The sequence below is a fragment of the Odocoileus virginianus genome, chromosome 33, assembly GCF_023699985.2.
Source record: "Odocoileus virginianus isolate 20LAN1187 ecotype Illinois chromosome 33, Ovbor_1.2, whole genome shotgun sequence".
NCBI lineage: Eukaryota > Metazoa > Chordata > Mammalia > Artiodactyla > Cervidae > Odocoileus > Odocoileus virginianus.
In genome coordinates, this window is record NC_069706.1 from 13,899,811 (window position 1) to 13,912,124 (window position 12,314).

General features: G+C 49.7%; 1 protein-coding gene across 2 annotated transcripts in view; it reads left to right on the forward strand.

Annotated features, from left to right (window-relative positions):
• Positions 1–12,314, forward strand: part of ABCC1 (ATP binding cassette subfamily C member 1 (ABCC1 blood group)) — a 145,156-nt gene that overhangs the window by 101,538 nt on the left and 31,304 nt on the right. For both annotated transcript variants that reach the window (XM_070460911.1, XM_070460913.1), the window contains exons 16-19: positions 1,534–1,660; positions 5,801–5,977; positions 8,262–8,429; positions 10,269–10,452. In XM_070460911.1, coding sequence (XP_070317012.1) covers positions 1,534–1,660; positions 5,801–5,977; positions 8,262–8,429; positions 10,269–10,452 — 656 coding nt within the window. The remainder of the gene's footprint in view (positions 1–1,533; positions 1,661–5,800; positions 5,978–8,261; positions 8,430–10,268; positions 10,453–12,314) is intronic.

Genomic DNA, 12,314 nt, shown 5'->3' on the forward strand with positions numbered 1-12,314 from the left:
AATGAGTCTGTGTAACACTGCCCTTGATGGGACTGCATGTTTAGGAAGTTCTTCCTTATGTCTAACTTAACTCACGTCCACTTCAACTTTAGCTTTTCTCTTGTCCTGTTTAATAAGTGAGTAGTCTGTGTCTATGCCTCTGTCCCTCTGTCTGTCCTTCCAGCTTCAAAAACCTTCTTGTTCCTGTCACCTTCCCTCACTCATTGAATATCCACCCCCCAGCCCCCACCTACCCCAGATTTCTCCATCCAGACCTATAAAATGTTCCCATCTTGCCTGGATGATCACAGGAGCTGCCTCACTGGGCTGACTGTTCTATCCTGGCCCCTTCATCCATTCCCCTCCCAGCATAGAACAAAAGAACAATCCGTATGACCATATAGTAGGTATGAAGAATTGAACAATGGGAGCAAAAGCCATCAGCCTGTCCACCAATATGTTGAAATCATAATAGCAGCGCTTGGAAAATGCAGCCGATGTAGGTGAACCCAAGGAGGCCATGGATGTGCCTGCCCTCCCCCAACCCCACTCTGCTGTCTTCCGTGGAAGGCTAGCTGTGGTCCTATATGGTGTCATAGCCCCTTTCGCCCACAGAGTGTTGAGCCTGTTGTATTGGATTGGCCTAAACGTGCATTAGGAATTTTCTGTAGCAGCTTATGGAAAACCCCGAACAAACGTTTTGGCCAACCCAATACTTCGATTACTGTTATATCTGCCAAAGGGCGATATCAGTAGAGACGTGTTTTTGAAATTCTGATTCACATGTGTTAGGCCCTCCTCTCTGGTTTCCAGCTGGGAAGCGTGTCCTCTGAGGCCCTCTTGGGTCTGGACGCCACCCACCCACCTCTTCAGGACTGACCTCCCACTCCTTGCCTCATCTTGTGTCATCGACATGTCTACTTTTGGTCACATCTGTGATTTCACACCCGTGGGTCTTTCCTCAGGCTGTCCCCAGGTGTCTGGGTCATGCTCATCCTTCCTCTAGCTCACCCTTTCTCTAGGTTTTGGGGTGGCCTCTTTGTTGAGCTTCCTCATTGGTTCAGTAGTAAAGAATCCACTTGCAAAGCAGGAGGTGCAGGAGATGTGTATTCGATCCCTGGGTTGGGAAGATCCCCTGGAGGTGGACATGGCAGCTCACTCCAGTATTCTTAACTGGAAAATCCCATGGACAGAGGAGCCTGGTGGGCTACAGTCCATAGGGTCGCAAAGGGTAGGACATGACTGAGTGACTGAGCACACACGCCCCCTTCCTTGAGCACCTGCGCCCCCAGGTGAAGTGGATCCCTCTCCACTCAAGCCCCCTTCCCCTATCTCGGTTACTTCTGCAGGGATCTTTCCTAAGATGCAGCTTGGCACAGAAGCCTCTGGGACAGTTCCCTGAACTAATGAGCTAGTTGTAGAAACAGCGTGAGTGATGTCCAGGCCTCAAAGACTCAGGACAGCCCTGCCTGCCCTTTCTCCCCACTCGGGGCCCGTTCAGTGTCGGGAAGCCAGGCTCCCCCATCTGAGCCAGGGTGTGTCATGTCGTTTCAGCATCACCTTCTCTGTTCCGGAAGGTTCCCTGGTGGCCGTGGTGGGCCAGGTGGGCTGTGGGAAATCGTCTCTACTCTCAGCGCTCTTGGCCGAGATGGACAAGGTGGAGGGACACGTGACTGTCAAGGTAGGGGCCTGGGTGGGGGCCAGGTAACTCACGGCCAAGGGGAAGGCCAAAGGGCGATCGGGTGTTTTCTTTTATGACCTTTTATGACCTTGTTAAGCAAGTGGGAACTACTTTTGTTCTCCTTTCCTTCTGTGCCCTCCTAGAAGGCAAGATTGTGGTGTCATCTAGTTCCTGCTGTTTCTCAGCACCTAGAATAGTGCCCGGGATGTAGTAGGCACTGGATAAGTATTTAGTTAACACACGAATGCCCCCTGGTCCACCCTCTGCCCTCAACTCCCTCCCCATCGCCGCCCTGCAGTGTGCATCCCGGGGCCTCCTTAAGCATGGCTCTTTCAGGCTTATTCTTTCTCTTTGTGGTTCTTCTTGTATCTCTTTTGGCAAATGTAGCAACACTTAAAATTTTTTATTGATGTCATTGGAATATTTCCTTGGAGAATTCTTTTTAAGGGACTTATTTAAATTCTTAGTGTTTGTTGGATTCTTAATATGGGGCTAAAGGGAGACTGTTTTTACTGCTTTTAAATACACAGTGTTTTGAACTAAGTTGCTGTATATCTTGGGAGAGAGTTTAAGAGGCTGCCTTAGTGAACAGATGTGTCGCGTCAGAATCAGGAGCCTTGTTTGGCATTTAGCTCTGTCCCCCGCCCCCAAGACCCTTCCCTGGGGTTGGGGATATTTTGTTACAGAGTTTTGTTGATACCAGCATTTCCGGGAGCATGGTCTGCAGCAAATTCATCTTACTGTTTAGGGAATAAAGAGTCCTGGGCTCAAACAAGCTTGGGAAATAGTACAGATTCTGATTCCTTCCCTGTTGAATACTCTGATAAATCCTACAGGGAGAAAAAAAAAACCTATTTAACTTTGGTTAATCCTGCGTGTCCCAGACACATTTGCCTGCCCCTCTTTGTTGCCTAGACAGCAGCTCCTTATGTCTTAAGATTACTGTCTCCTGGAGTCTTACTTTTGGGGGATGCTGGTTTCTGCCGTAGTTTTCATTTCAGAGCAAAATCCTTTCTTTGCTGATGATCATATGACCTTGAACCTAATGTGTATGAGCGAAGTGTATGATAGTTGGGTCCAGACTAATGAGGGTTTCCCAGGTGGTGCTAGTGGTAAAGAACCTGTCTGCCAATGCAGAAGACACAGGAGACAGAGGTTCAGTCTCTGGGTCAGGAAGATCCCTTGGACCTATTGTTTTAAGAAATGATCTGTCATTACTTTCAAATACATGTTATAAAGTAAGGTTCATAGGCAGCATGAGCTAGGTTAATTGGAAGAAGACTTGGGATCATGGTGGGATCCACATTGCCTTCTGTTTGATTAGCCCTGGGTTTCCACAATCCCAGCCCTATTGACATTTCATGCCAGATCATTCCCTGCTGTGGAGGCTGTCCTCTGCACTGTAGGGTGTTTAGCAGCATCCCTGACTTCTGCCCACGAGATGCCAGAAGCAGCCACAAGTCATAACAACCAAAAGTGTCTCTTGACATTGTCACATGTGTCCCCTGGGGGGCAAAATTACCCCCAGTTGAGAACCACTGAATACAGAGATGATGGACCAAAGAGTGAGGGTGTTTGAATATTTGGTTTGATGAGGTGGTAGATTTATTCGTGACTGGTTATTTTGCCTTGGTAAGGGAAGGGCTTCCCTCGTGGCTCTGATGGTAAAGAATCTACCTACAATGTGGGTAGACCCCGGGTTCGATCCCTGGGTCAGGAAAATCCCCCAGAGAAGCGATTGGCAACTCTCTCCAATATTCTTGCCTGGAGAATTCCATGGACAGAGGAGCCTGGCGGGCTACAGTCCATGGGGTCATAAAGAGTCGAACATGACTGAGCAACTAACTACAACAAGGACAGTGCGGGAAATGTGTTCAAAATGTTTATTTTGTCTCAGTAGTTTAGTTGGTAGGGCTCATGCATACTGTGGGAATTACCTGTGAGTTCTGCAGTGAGGCTTTGTGAGTCTGGCCAGTTTAAGTTAGGATATTGGAGTCAGCAGTTTGGTTATTTATCTGACAATGAAGATGAAGAGCTGGGCTCCCTGGGTTTCATTTCTAACTTCATCCTCCTAGCATCCCTTTATTTAACAGTCTTTGAGGACTCCCCCTGCCCTTTCAGTGAAGCTCATATTCCTCATCCCGGAGAAGGGAATGGCAACCCATTCCAGTATTGCCTGAAGAATTCCATGGGCAGAGGGGCCTTGTGGGCTGCAGTCCATGGGGTCGCAAAGAGTCAGACACGACTGAGCTACTGAACTGATCTGAACTGAACTGAGCAACTAACACACACAGACACACACACACGTCACTAGGACCACCAGCCTCTTGTGCGTCCCCAGCCTCTTGCCTACTTGGTCAAGAACAAATTCAGGAGAGGAGGCAGAAGGTACGAGTAAAGTAAAAAGTTTGTTGAAAAGAAAAGTGCCTGCAAAAAGGTGCATGGGCAAACTCAGAGAGTGTGCTTTTTGGAAGTTTAAATCCTTTATAAGGGGGCAGTTTTCCAGGTCTTTGTCTTCCCCTGAGGTGTGCACGCCTTAGCTGAGATGGATCTCAAAGTGAAGGCTTCTGGGAGGGGTAAGACTCATTATCCTCTGACTTTTGACCCTAAGGAGCCTTCCCATGCATGTGTAGTGTCTCCTTTATTCCAGAAAAAGGAGGGGAGTGGAGATCCCCTAATCCTTTACCCAGACAGGATTTTGCCCTTCTGTGTTCCTGGCCACGACTGTTATGTTAAGGATATTTACAAGACAAAGACTGACTACTTACCCTGTTTCTGTTCCATTTTGGAGGGCAAATAGAAGGCTGACTGTAAATGCCTTAACTGGAGCCCACCTCTCTCTTGTCTCAGGAAATGCAAAGAGGAGACTAGTTTTAAGTATCCAACCTGAAGCCCACTTCTTCAGCCCCATGAAATGCAGGCAGAGGCCACATGTAGATGTCTTAACATGAAGCCTGTCTGTCCCCTGCCTCCCTCTCACACACTTGCTCAGACTGAAATGCTCTTTACTCTTCTCTTTATCAGATCAGCACCCTATCAGTCCTTGTTTAACTTTTTTTTTTTCCAGTTACTGAAATACATGAAACAAATGCCCTCCTCATAGTCTTTGTTCTTATGCCATTCTGACACCTTGCATTATGTGGAAATATACAGCAACTTTAGAAATGGACGGTTTTTATACAGATGTCTTTGCTTAAATTTCACCAAGGAAACCTCAAGGGCTCTTTTAAGGTTGTCCCAAACTAAGTCTCCCTTTAAAAAAATTTTTTTTAAGTGGATTATAGTTGATTTACACTGCTGTGTTTCTGGTGTACAGTGAAGTCATTCAGATAAATGTGCATATATATTCTTTTTCAGATTCTTTTCCAGTATAGGTTGTCTTCCTTTTAAAGGACTTTTTTGAAAGTCTCGTATTTTTCTCTCTTAGCCTGTACCACAACAATAATCAAATAATTTTTTTTTTAAAATTCAGGTACTTCCCGTTCTTGGGAACCAGGAGGGTTTTGTTGCTGTTTATTTTAAAATTAATTTTATTTTAAATATTTTTAAAAATTTCTTAAGTTGAAATATAGATGATGTGGGGGCTTCCAGGTGGTGCTAATGGTAAAGAAGCCGCCTGCCAATGCAGGAGACATAAGAGACCCGGGTTCGATCCCTGGGTTGGGAAGATCCCCTGGAGGGGGGCGTGGCAACCCACTCCATTATTCTTGCCTGGAGAATCCCATGGACAGAGAGCCTGGTGGGCTTTGGTCCATGTGGTTGCAGTGTCAGACATGACTGAGGCGACTTAGCACGTAGACGAGGTACAGTGTTTTATAAGATGCAGGTGTGCAGTGTAGGAGAGCTAGGGGTTTTGTTTGCTGGTATTCAGTGACTAGGTACGAAATGCATAACTGTTATCTCACTAATGAGGATTTCAACTCTCAAACTCTCACTGTTGGAGCCAGTGACTGACCTAGAGTGGACTCGGATCCCAGCCCTGGTGTCTGTCGTCCTCTGGGACTTGGTCTCCCTCTTGTTGAAACCATAGATGTGGTGAAGGTATCTTGTGAAGTAGGGCCTTCCTGGACGGGGGTCAGCCGGCTGCTGTCTCGTTAACCAAGTCTGTCTGTCCTGCCGCCTGCTTTGTTTGCCACCTAGGGCTCAGTGGCCTACGTCCCCCAGCAGGCCTGGATTCAGAACGTTTCTCTCCGAGAAAACATCCTTTTTGGACGCCAGCTACAGGAACGGTATTATACGGCTGTGATAGAAGCCTGCGCCCTCCTGCCAGACCTGGAAATCCTGCCCAGTGGGGACCGGACAGAGATTGGTGAGAAGGTCAGTAGACTTCAGCATGGCCCCTGTATCAGTCAGCTATTACTGTGTAACAAACGAGCACAAAAATCTCAGTGGCTTATGATGTTAAACACTTTGCAACTTACGGTGGGTTGACCATGACTGGGTGAGCCAGGCTGGGCTCAGCTGGGGGCTCTGGTCCACATTGCAGGCCAGCTAAGCCCAGTTCCAGGCTGTGGGTTGGCACCGGTCTCCCTGTGTGGCTGCTTCCTAGGGCCTGGGTGAGGGGACAGCAGTTCCCCAGGGGGAGGCTTTTTCAATGGCGGCAGCAGGAGCCCAAGAGAACAACAACAACAACAAAAATGTCACGTCTTTTAAAGAACACCATCCTCTCTACCCATAAAGCAAATCAGTTGGTTGAACCCAAAGACAAAGGACCAGGAAGTGCATGTTACTTTTGCAACCTTGTGGCTAAAAAGTCACATGACCATTGGCACTATACAGGGAATAGGGGTGTCAATGGTTCAAATGTCCACAACCCTTTTCAAAACAGTGATAGTGATAAAAATAATAATACAACAGCTAACTGTTATGGAGTAATTGCTCTGTGCGAGGCACAGTGCTAAACACTTTATACATATCTTGTCCTTTCAGCAAGCCCAAGAGATGGGATTTACTGTTACCCCTGTGTAATGCCATAGGAAAAAGAGGAACAGAAAGGCCAGATGACTCCCGGAGCCCCTTCCCATCTCAGGGCCTTTGCACATGCTTTCCCCTCTGCCTGGCTGGCTTGCTCGATTACCCCCTGGTGATTAAGTGGTGTGCACATGGGGAGTGCAAACGGTCTGGAGCTGACTAAAGAGTTTTCTCGTCCTTATTTTTAGTTATTAATACAATCCAGTGGTTCCACCAACTTTCCTACTTTGTGAGCCATTTTTTTTATTTGAGTGAGATCTGCAGTTCCTTGGAAAGAAAAAAACAAATTATTAGGGCTTTGGGGGTTTTCAAGTGGCAAAGAATCCTGAGTGAGAACTGAATTTACAGGCACTGTGTAGAATCCAAGAGCCGGAATGTGGTGGAGCTCAGGAAGGGGCTGGTTCCTCCTCTGAATTTCATCTCTGCTTTTCTGCGGAGCTTTGTTGTTTTTTTTCAAAAATGTATGTATCTGCCACTTGGAGATTCCTCACTCTGCCTCTTTAGGTCCCAGTAACCAATGTGTTTACTGGGACTTCCCTGGTGGCTCAGAGGGTAAAGTGTCTGCGGGAGACCTGGCTTTAATCCCTGGGTTGGGAAGATCTCCTGGAGAAGGAAATGGCAACCCACCCCAGTATTCTTGCCTGGAAAATCCCATGGACAGAGGAACCTGGTAGACTACAGTCCATGGGGTCGCAAAGAGTCAGACACGACTGAGCGACTTCACTTCACTTCAACCAATGTGGGGTCTTCCCAGGTGGCACTAGTGGAGAAGTAAGAGACGCTGGTTTGATCCCTGGGTTGGGAAAACCCCCTAGAGGAGGGCATGGCAGCCCACTCCAGTATTCTTGCCTGGAGAATCCCATGGACAGAGGAGCCTGGTGGGCTACAGTCTGTAGGGCTGCGCAGAGTTGGACATGACTGAAGTGACTTACCAGGCACACATGTACCCAGTTTTGGAGGGAGAGGATGTGATTGGCTTGGTTTGGGTCTGATGTCTGCCTGGGGCCAAAAAGCTGTAAACTAGAGGAACTCTCAAAATGAACGTGGCCACCAGGCCCCTGTCTCAGAGCATGGGGAAGGTGGGCATCTCTTGGGAGGGGTTGGGGGGTTAGCCCAGCAGGTGTCCACTCTAAACTCCAGCCAGATATGCAAGTGATGCTGGCTTATCTGCTGCAGGAAGGCCGTGTGGTCCTTGTGCCCTGGTTCAGATTAGGAAACAGTGCCCTTCCTGCTGGCCAGCGGGGCGCAGGCTGGATTGCAGCACCCCTGGGGCACAGCCTGCCTTGCCCTTGCAGCTTCACCAGTGAGTGAAGGCCAAAGATCATGAGCCTTCCCGTAGCCAGCACTGTGTGGTGCCGCCAGCCTCACCTTCCTGACCATGCCCTGCTCAGCAGTACCCAGCAGCTTGGGTTTTGTCTTTGCGGGTTTCACAGTGGAGGCTGAACCTGGAGCTGGGACTTGAACCCACGTTGGCGCAGGCGCGATCTCGCTGTTACCACTGCTGCTTCCGCGGGAGGTGGGCGCAGCCCTGCAGGGCCTCCAGCGAGGGTCGCTGCATGCTGACCCGGTGTACCCCTCTGCCTGTTTTGGCTTCCCAAGAGGCCCACCCTTCTGCTGTGTTTCTCCGCAGGGTGTGAATCTGTCCGGGGGCCAGAAGCAGCGCGTGAGCCTGGCCCGAGCCGTGTACTGCGACTCCGACGTCTACCTCCTCGACGATCCCCTCTCGGCCGTGGACGCCCACGTGGGCAAGCACATCTTTGAAAACGTGGTTGGCCCCAAGGGGCTCCTTAGGAACAAGGTACCTGCTGCGGCGCAGCTTGGGGGCTGGTCCCCGCTTTGGTCAGGTCGCGGTGTGTCCCCTTTGGGACCCCTTCGCTTGACTGGACTGGAGATCATATTTTCGAATCCATCCCTTGGCGGCCTTCCAGGGACAGCCTTCTTGTTCTCCACCCCCCAACCACCATCATCCCCTGTCCCCAAGGAGCCGGCTCTCCTTTCCCTGCTGAAGTGGCCGCGGGCTGAGGGACAGAGGTTTGAGCAGAAAAACGGCCACCACACTTAACATGACGGGAAATGGTTCCTTTCCTCTTTTATTCTTTTTGAAATTTGTTTGTTTAGAGGAGTTACAGAGGCTCTTCTTCCGCCTCTCCCGTTACAAAATAAGACATGCCCATGGGAAAAAATGTAGCAAATTCAGAAAACCACGAAGGAGAAAAACAATTATGCATCATCCGACTGCATAGAGATTTTTGTGTTTCTTTCAAGTCTTTTTGTTGTGTATAAAAGCTTTTTTTCTTTGTTATTTTTGGCTGCACTGGGTCTTCCTTGTTGCCCACAGACTTTTCTTTAGTTGTTGGGGAGGGCGTGGAGCTGGCTGGCTAACTGTCTAGTTTCCATGTACCTGCTTCTCATTGTGGTGGATGCTATTGTGGAACACAGACTCTAGGGTGCAAGAGTTCATTAGTGGCTTCTGCGCTTAGTTGCTCCTCGCATGTGGGAACTTCCCAAACCAGGAATCAAACCCGTGTCCCTTGTACTGGCAGGTGGATGCTTAACCACTGGGCCACCGGGGAAGTTCTATATAAGCTTTATAATAGGATTATCACATCATGCATATATATGTATGTATATATATAATAAGCATCATGCCACTTAATCTGTAGTAAGCATTCCCCCTCACCCCATAAGAATTCTGTTTAATTTTTAAATATTAAAAACCTGTTTTGGTTGTGAAAGAAATACGTGCCCATAGTAACAAAACCAGAGAGTATATGTAAAGTTTAAAAAAAAACAATTCTTCCTCATCCTGCAGCCCTAGCTGCTCTCGAAAGCAGGGGCCAGTGAATCCAGCCCGCAGGCGCCTGTTTTGTAGGCAGCTCACCAGCCAAGAATGATCTTTACATTTTTAAGTGGTTGGAAAAAAATTCTGAAGATAAATATTTTGTGACATAGGAAAATTGTATTAAAGTTACATATCCTCTTCCATAAGTAAAGCTTTATTGGATCATGGCCAGCCCATCTGTTTATGTCTTGTGTATGACCAGAGGGCCCATAAAGCTGAAAATGTTTATCATTTGGCTGTTTAAGAAAAAGTTTGCCAGCTTGTGTAAACGGTTTGATGCACATCCTCCCAGACTTTCAGTTAGATAAAATAGATACCCATGTACAAACACGGTAGTCTTTTAGGGGTGGGGAAATTTGAAAAACTTAATTCACAGCATGCACATTTTTTTGCAGGAGTGTCATTCTTTTATTCATCTACACACGGATGGTTCCTTCCCTGCATCTCCTCCAGATTTTTGTTCAAAAACAACTTCCCGCATCACCCTTATTAAAATTGCAACTCCCCACCCCACCCCCATCTCAGTATCCTTCCCCCTTTGCTTCCACGTGCTCACAATACAGCACATAGCATTTTACTCATATCGGTCGGGACCCTAGAATCTGGAGCAAGGATCGTTGTTTTCCCTCACTCCTGCCCGCACCACCCCCCCCACCCCCAGCTCCCGGCCTTCAGATTGCAGTGCTTCTGTGTGCCTGCATCCCAGGCGCATGTACAGGTGTGTGGGGGGGTGGGGGGCAAAATTCCCTCTTGCGCGCATGCGCTAATGTGGCAGTGTCTCCGCTCTCCCTGCAGACACGGCTCCTGGTCACGCACAGCATCAGCTACCTGCCCCAGATGGACTTCATCATCGTCATGAGTGGTGGCAAGATCTCCGAGATGGGCTCCTACCAGGAGCTGCTGGCTCGGGACGGCGCCTTCGCCGAGTTTCTGCGCACCTACGCCAGCGCCGAGCAGGAGCACGGGCAGGCGGATGACGGTAGGGTTGCGCGGGCCTTGAGTGAGAGTGGTGCCCGGTCAGCCCCAGATCTCCCCTGAAAGTTCCCCCCAGCCGCCCTGGAAGCTCAGGAGGGCATCAGGTGGGGGGCTGGGCCAGGTCCTCTCAGGAACCATCTGGAAGGACTTTCAGGACTGAATTGAGAGGGAGTCCCAATACCTTAGAGAGCCGGGACCTCAGAACTGAACGCAAGTCCCAGTCCTTTCAGGCAGTATATCTCTGGGGCTGTGGCGTTTCGGGGGTTTCATGGCGAATATGCAGGTGGTGACAGTTACAGGCCTCCTGGCTCCCAAGAGGCTGTGAGAGGCTGGTGGAACGTTCACGGCGTTGGCCAGTTGCTCAGGCCTAGCCGACTCCTTACCACCCCGGGGACTGCAGCACCCCGGCCTTCCCTGTCCCTTGCTGTCTCCCAGAGTGTGCTCACTTTCATGCCCACTGAGGCAGTGACACGGGCCGTGAGGTCACACATGGTGGCTAAGCCTGCAGGTTGGAGGTTGGCAGGACCTGAGTTCCGGTCTCAGCTGCTGCTCTTTCCAGCCGTGTGATGTCTGGCCATTCCTGATGAAGCAGTGAAGTAACAGACCCGACCTTCTGGCGCCTGAATGTGCTAGATTACTGGGGCCTTTGGCACGGTGCCAGTGACAGCTGCTGCTATTACTTTTCTTGGGAAGAGTGCTCCCCGATACCCCACGCATGTGGCATCTGCCAGGTCCAGGTAGACCTGCCCGCTTCCCAGCCACCACACCTGCTCTGTCCTCCCGAGAGCATGCTCTGAATTCTGGGCTGGGGCCTCACCCTGTCTTTATTTGAAGCAAACAGGGTGAGGCGTCTAAGAATCCTGTTCTCTCTTATTATGTGTATGCGTGTTAGTCACTCGGTCATGCCTGACTTTGCAAGCTCATGGACTGTAGCCCACCAGGCTCGTCTGTCCATGGATTCTCCAGGCAAGAATACTGGAGTGGGTTGCCATTTCCTACTCCAGGGGATCTTTCCTATCTAGGGATTGAACCCAGGTCTCCTGCATTGCAGGCAGTTTCTTTACTGATTGAGCCACCAGGGAAGCCCCATTCTTTCCTTTAGTTGGTTTGAAATTCAGGGAATCGGTCACAGCCTCTGTGGGCTGCCCTGTGTTTATGTCAGATGGGCATCTGGAACGGATCCTCTGCTGGTGCTCCCCCCCGCCACCAGGAGCCTTGACCTGCCTTACCACAGAGAGGAAAGAAGTCATCTGATGCCTTTTCTGCTTTGGTTTCAGCTGTTGCTAAAAAGAGTGGAACCAAAGCGAGATCGCCTGTCCTGCTGTGATCTCTCTCTTCCAGGAACTAATTACAGACTCCCTGGGCCCTGGGGCGTGTTCGTTACATGCTCAGTCCCCAGGCAGGTCTCAGATAGGCTGTTCCCCCTGCCCCCCGCCCTGAGTTGGGGCTGCAGTTCGCCCTGTTGCACAACTCTCATGGGCAGAGTTGTCATCGGGGTGTCTGTGATGTGAAGACACACACATCAGTGAGTGAGTGTTGACTGCTTACCAGGGCTTCTGTCCCCAACTGGGGTCATCACGTTGGCTCACTCACTCCTCCTCACAGCTTCTCGTGGAGGAGGGAAGATGATGGTGCCCAGTCCACTGGTGAGGAAACTGAGGCTTAAAAGAAGCTTGTCCCGGGATTTCCCCGGTGCTCCAGTGGTTAGCACTCTGTGCTTCCACTGCAGGGGGCTCAGGTTCAGTCCCTGATAGGGAAACTGAGATCCAACTTGTCAAGTGGTGTGGCTAAAAGTAAAAAAAACAAAACAAAACGGGGTCTTGTCCCTCGTGTGCCAGGGGCAGGCGGGTCCCTGTCTCTGTGAAT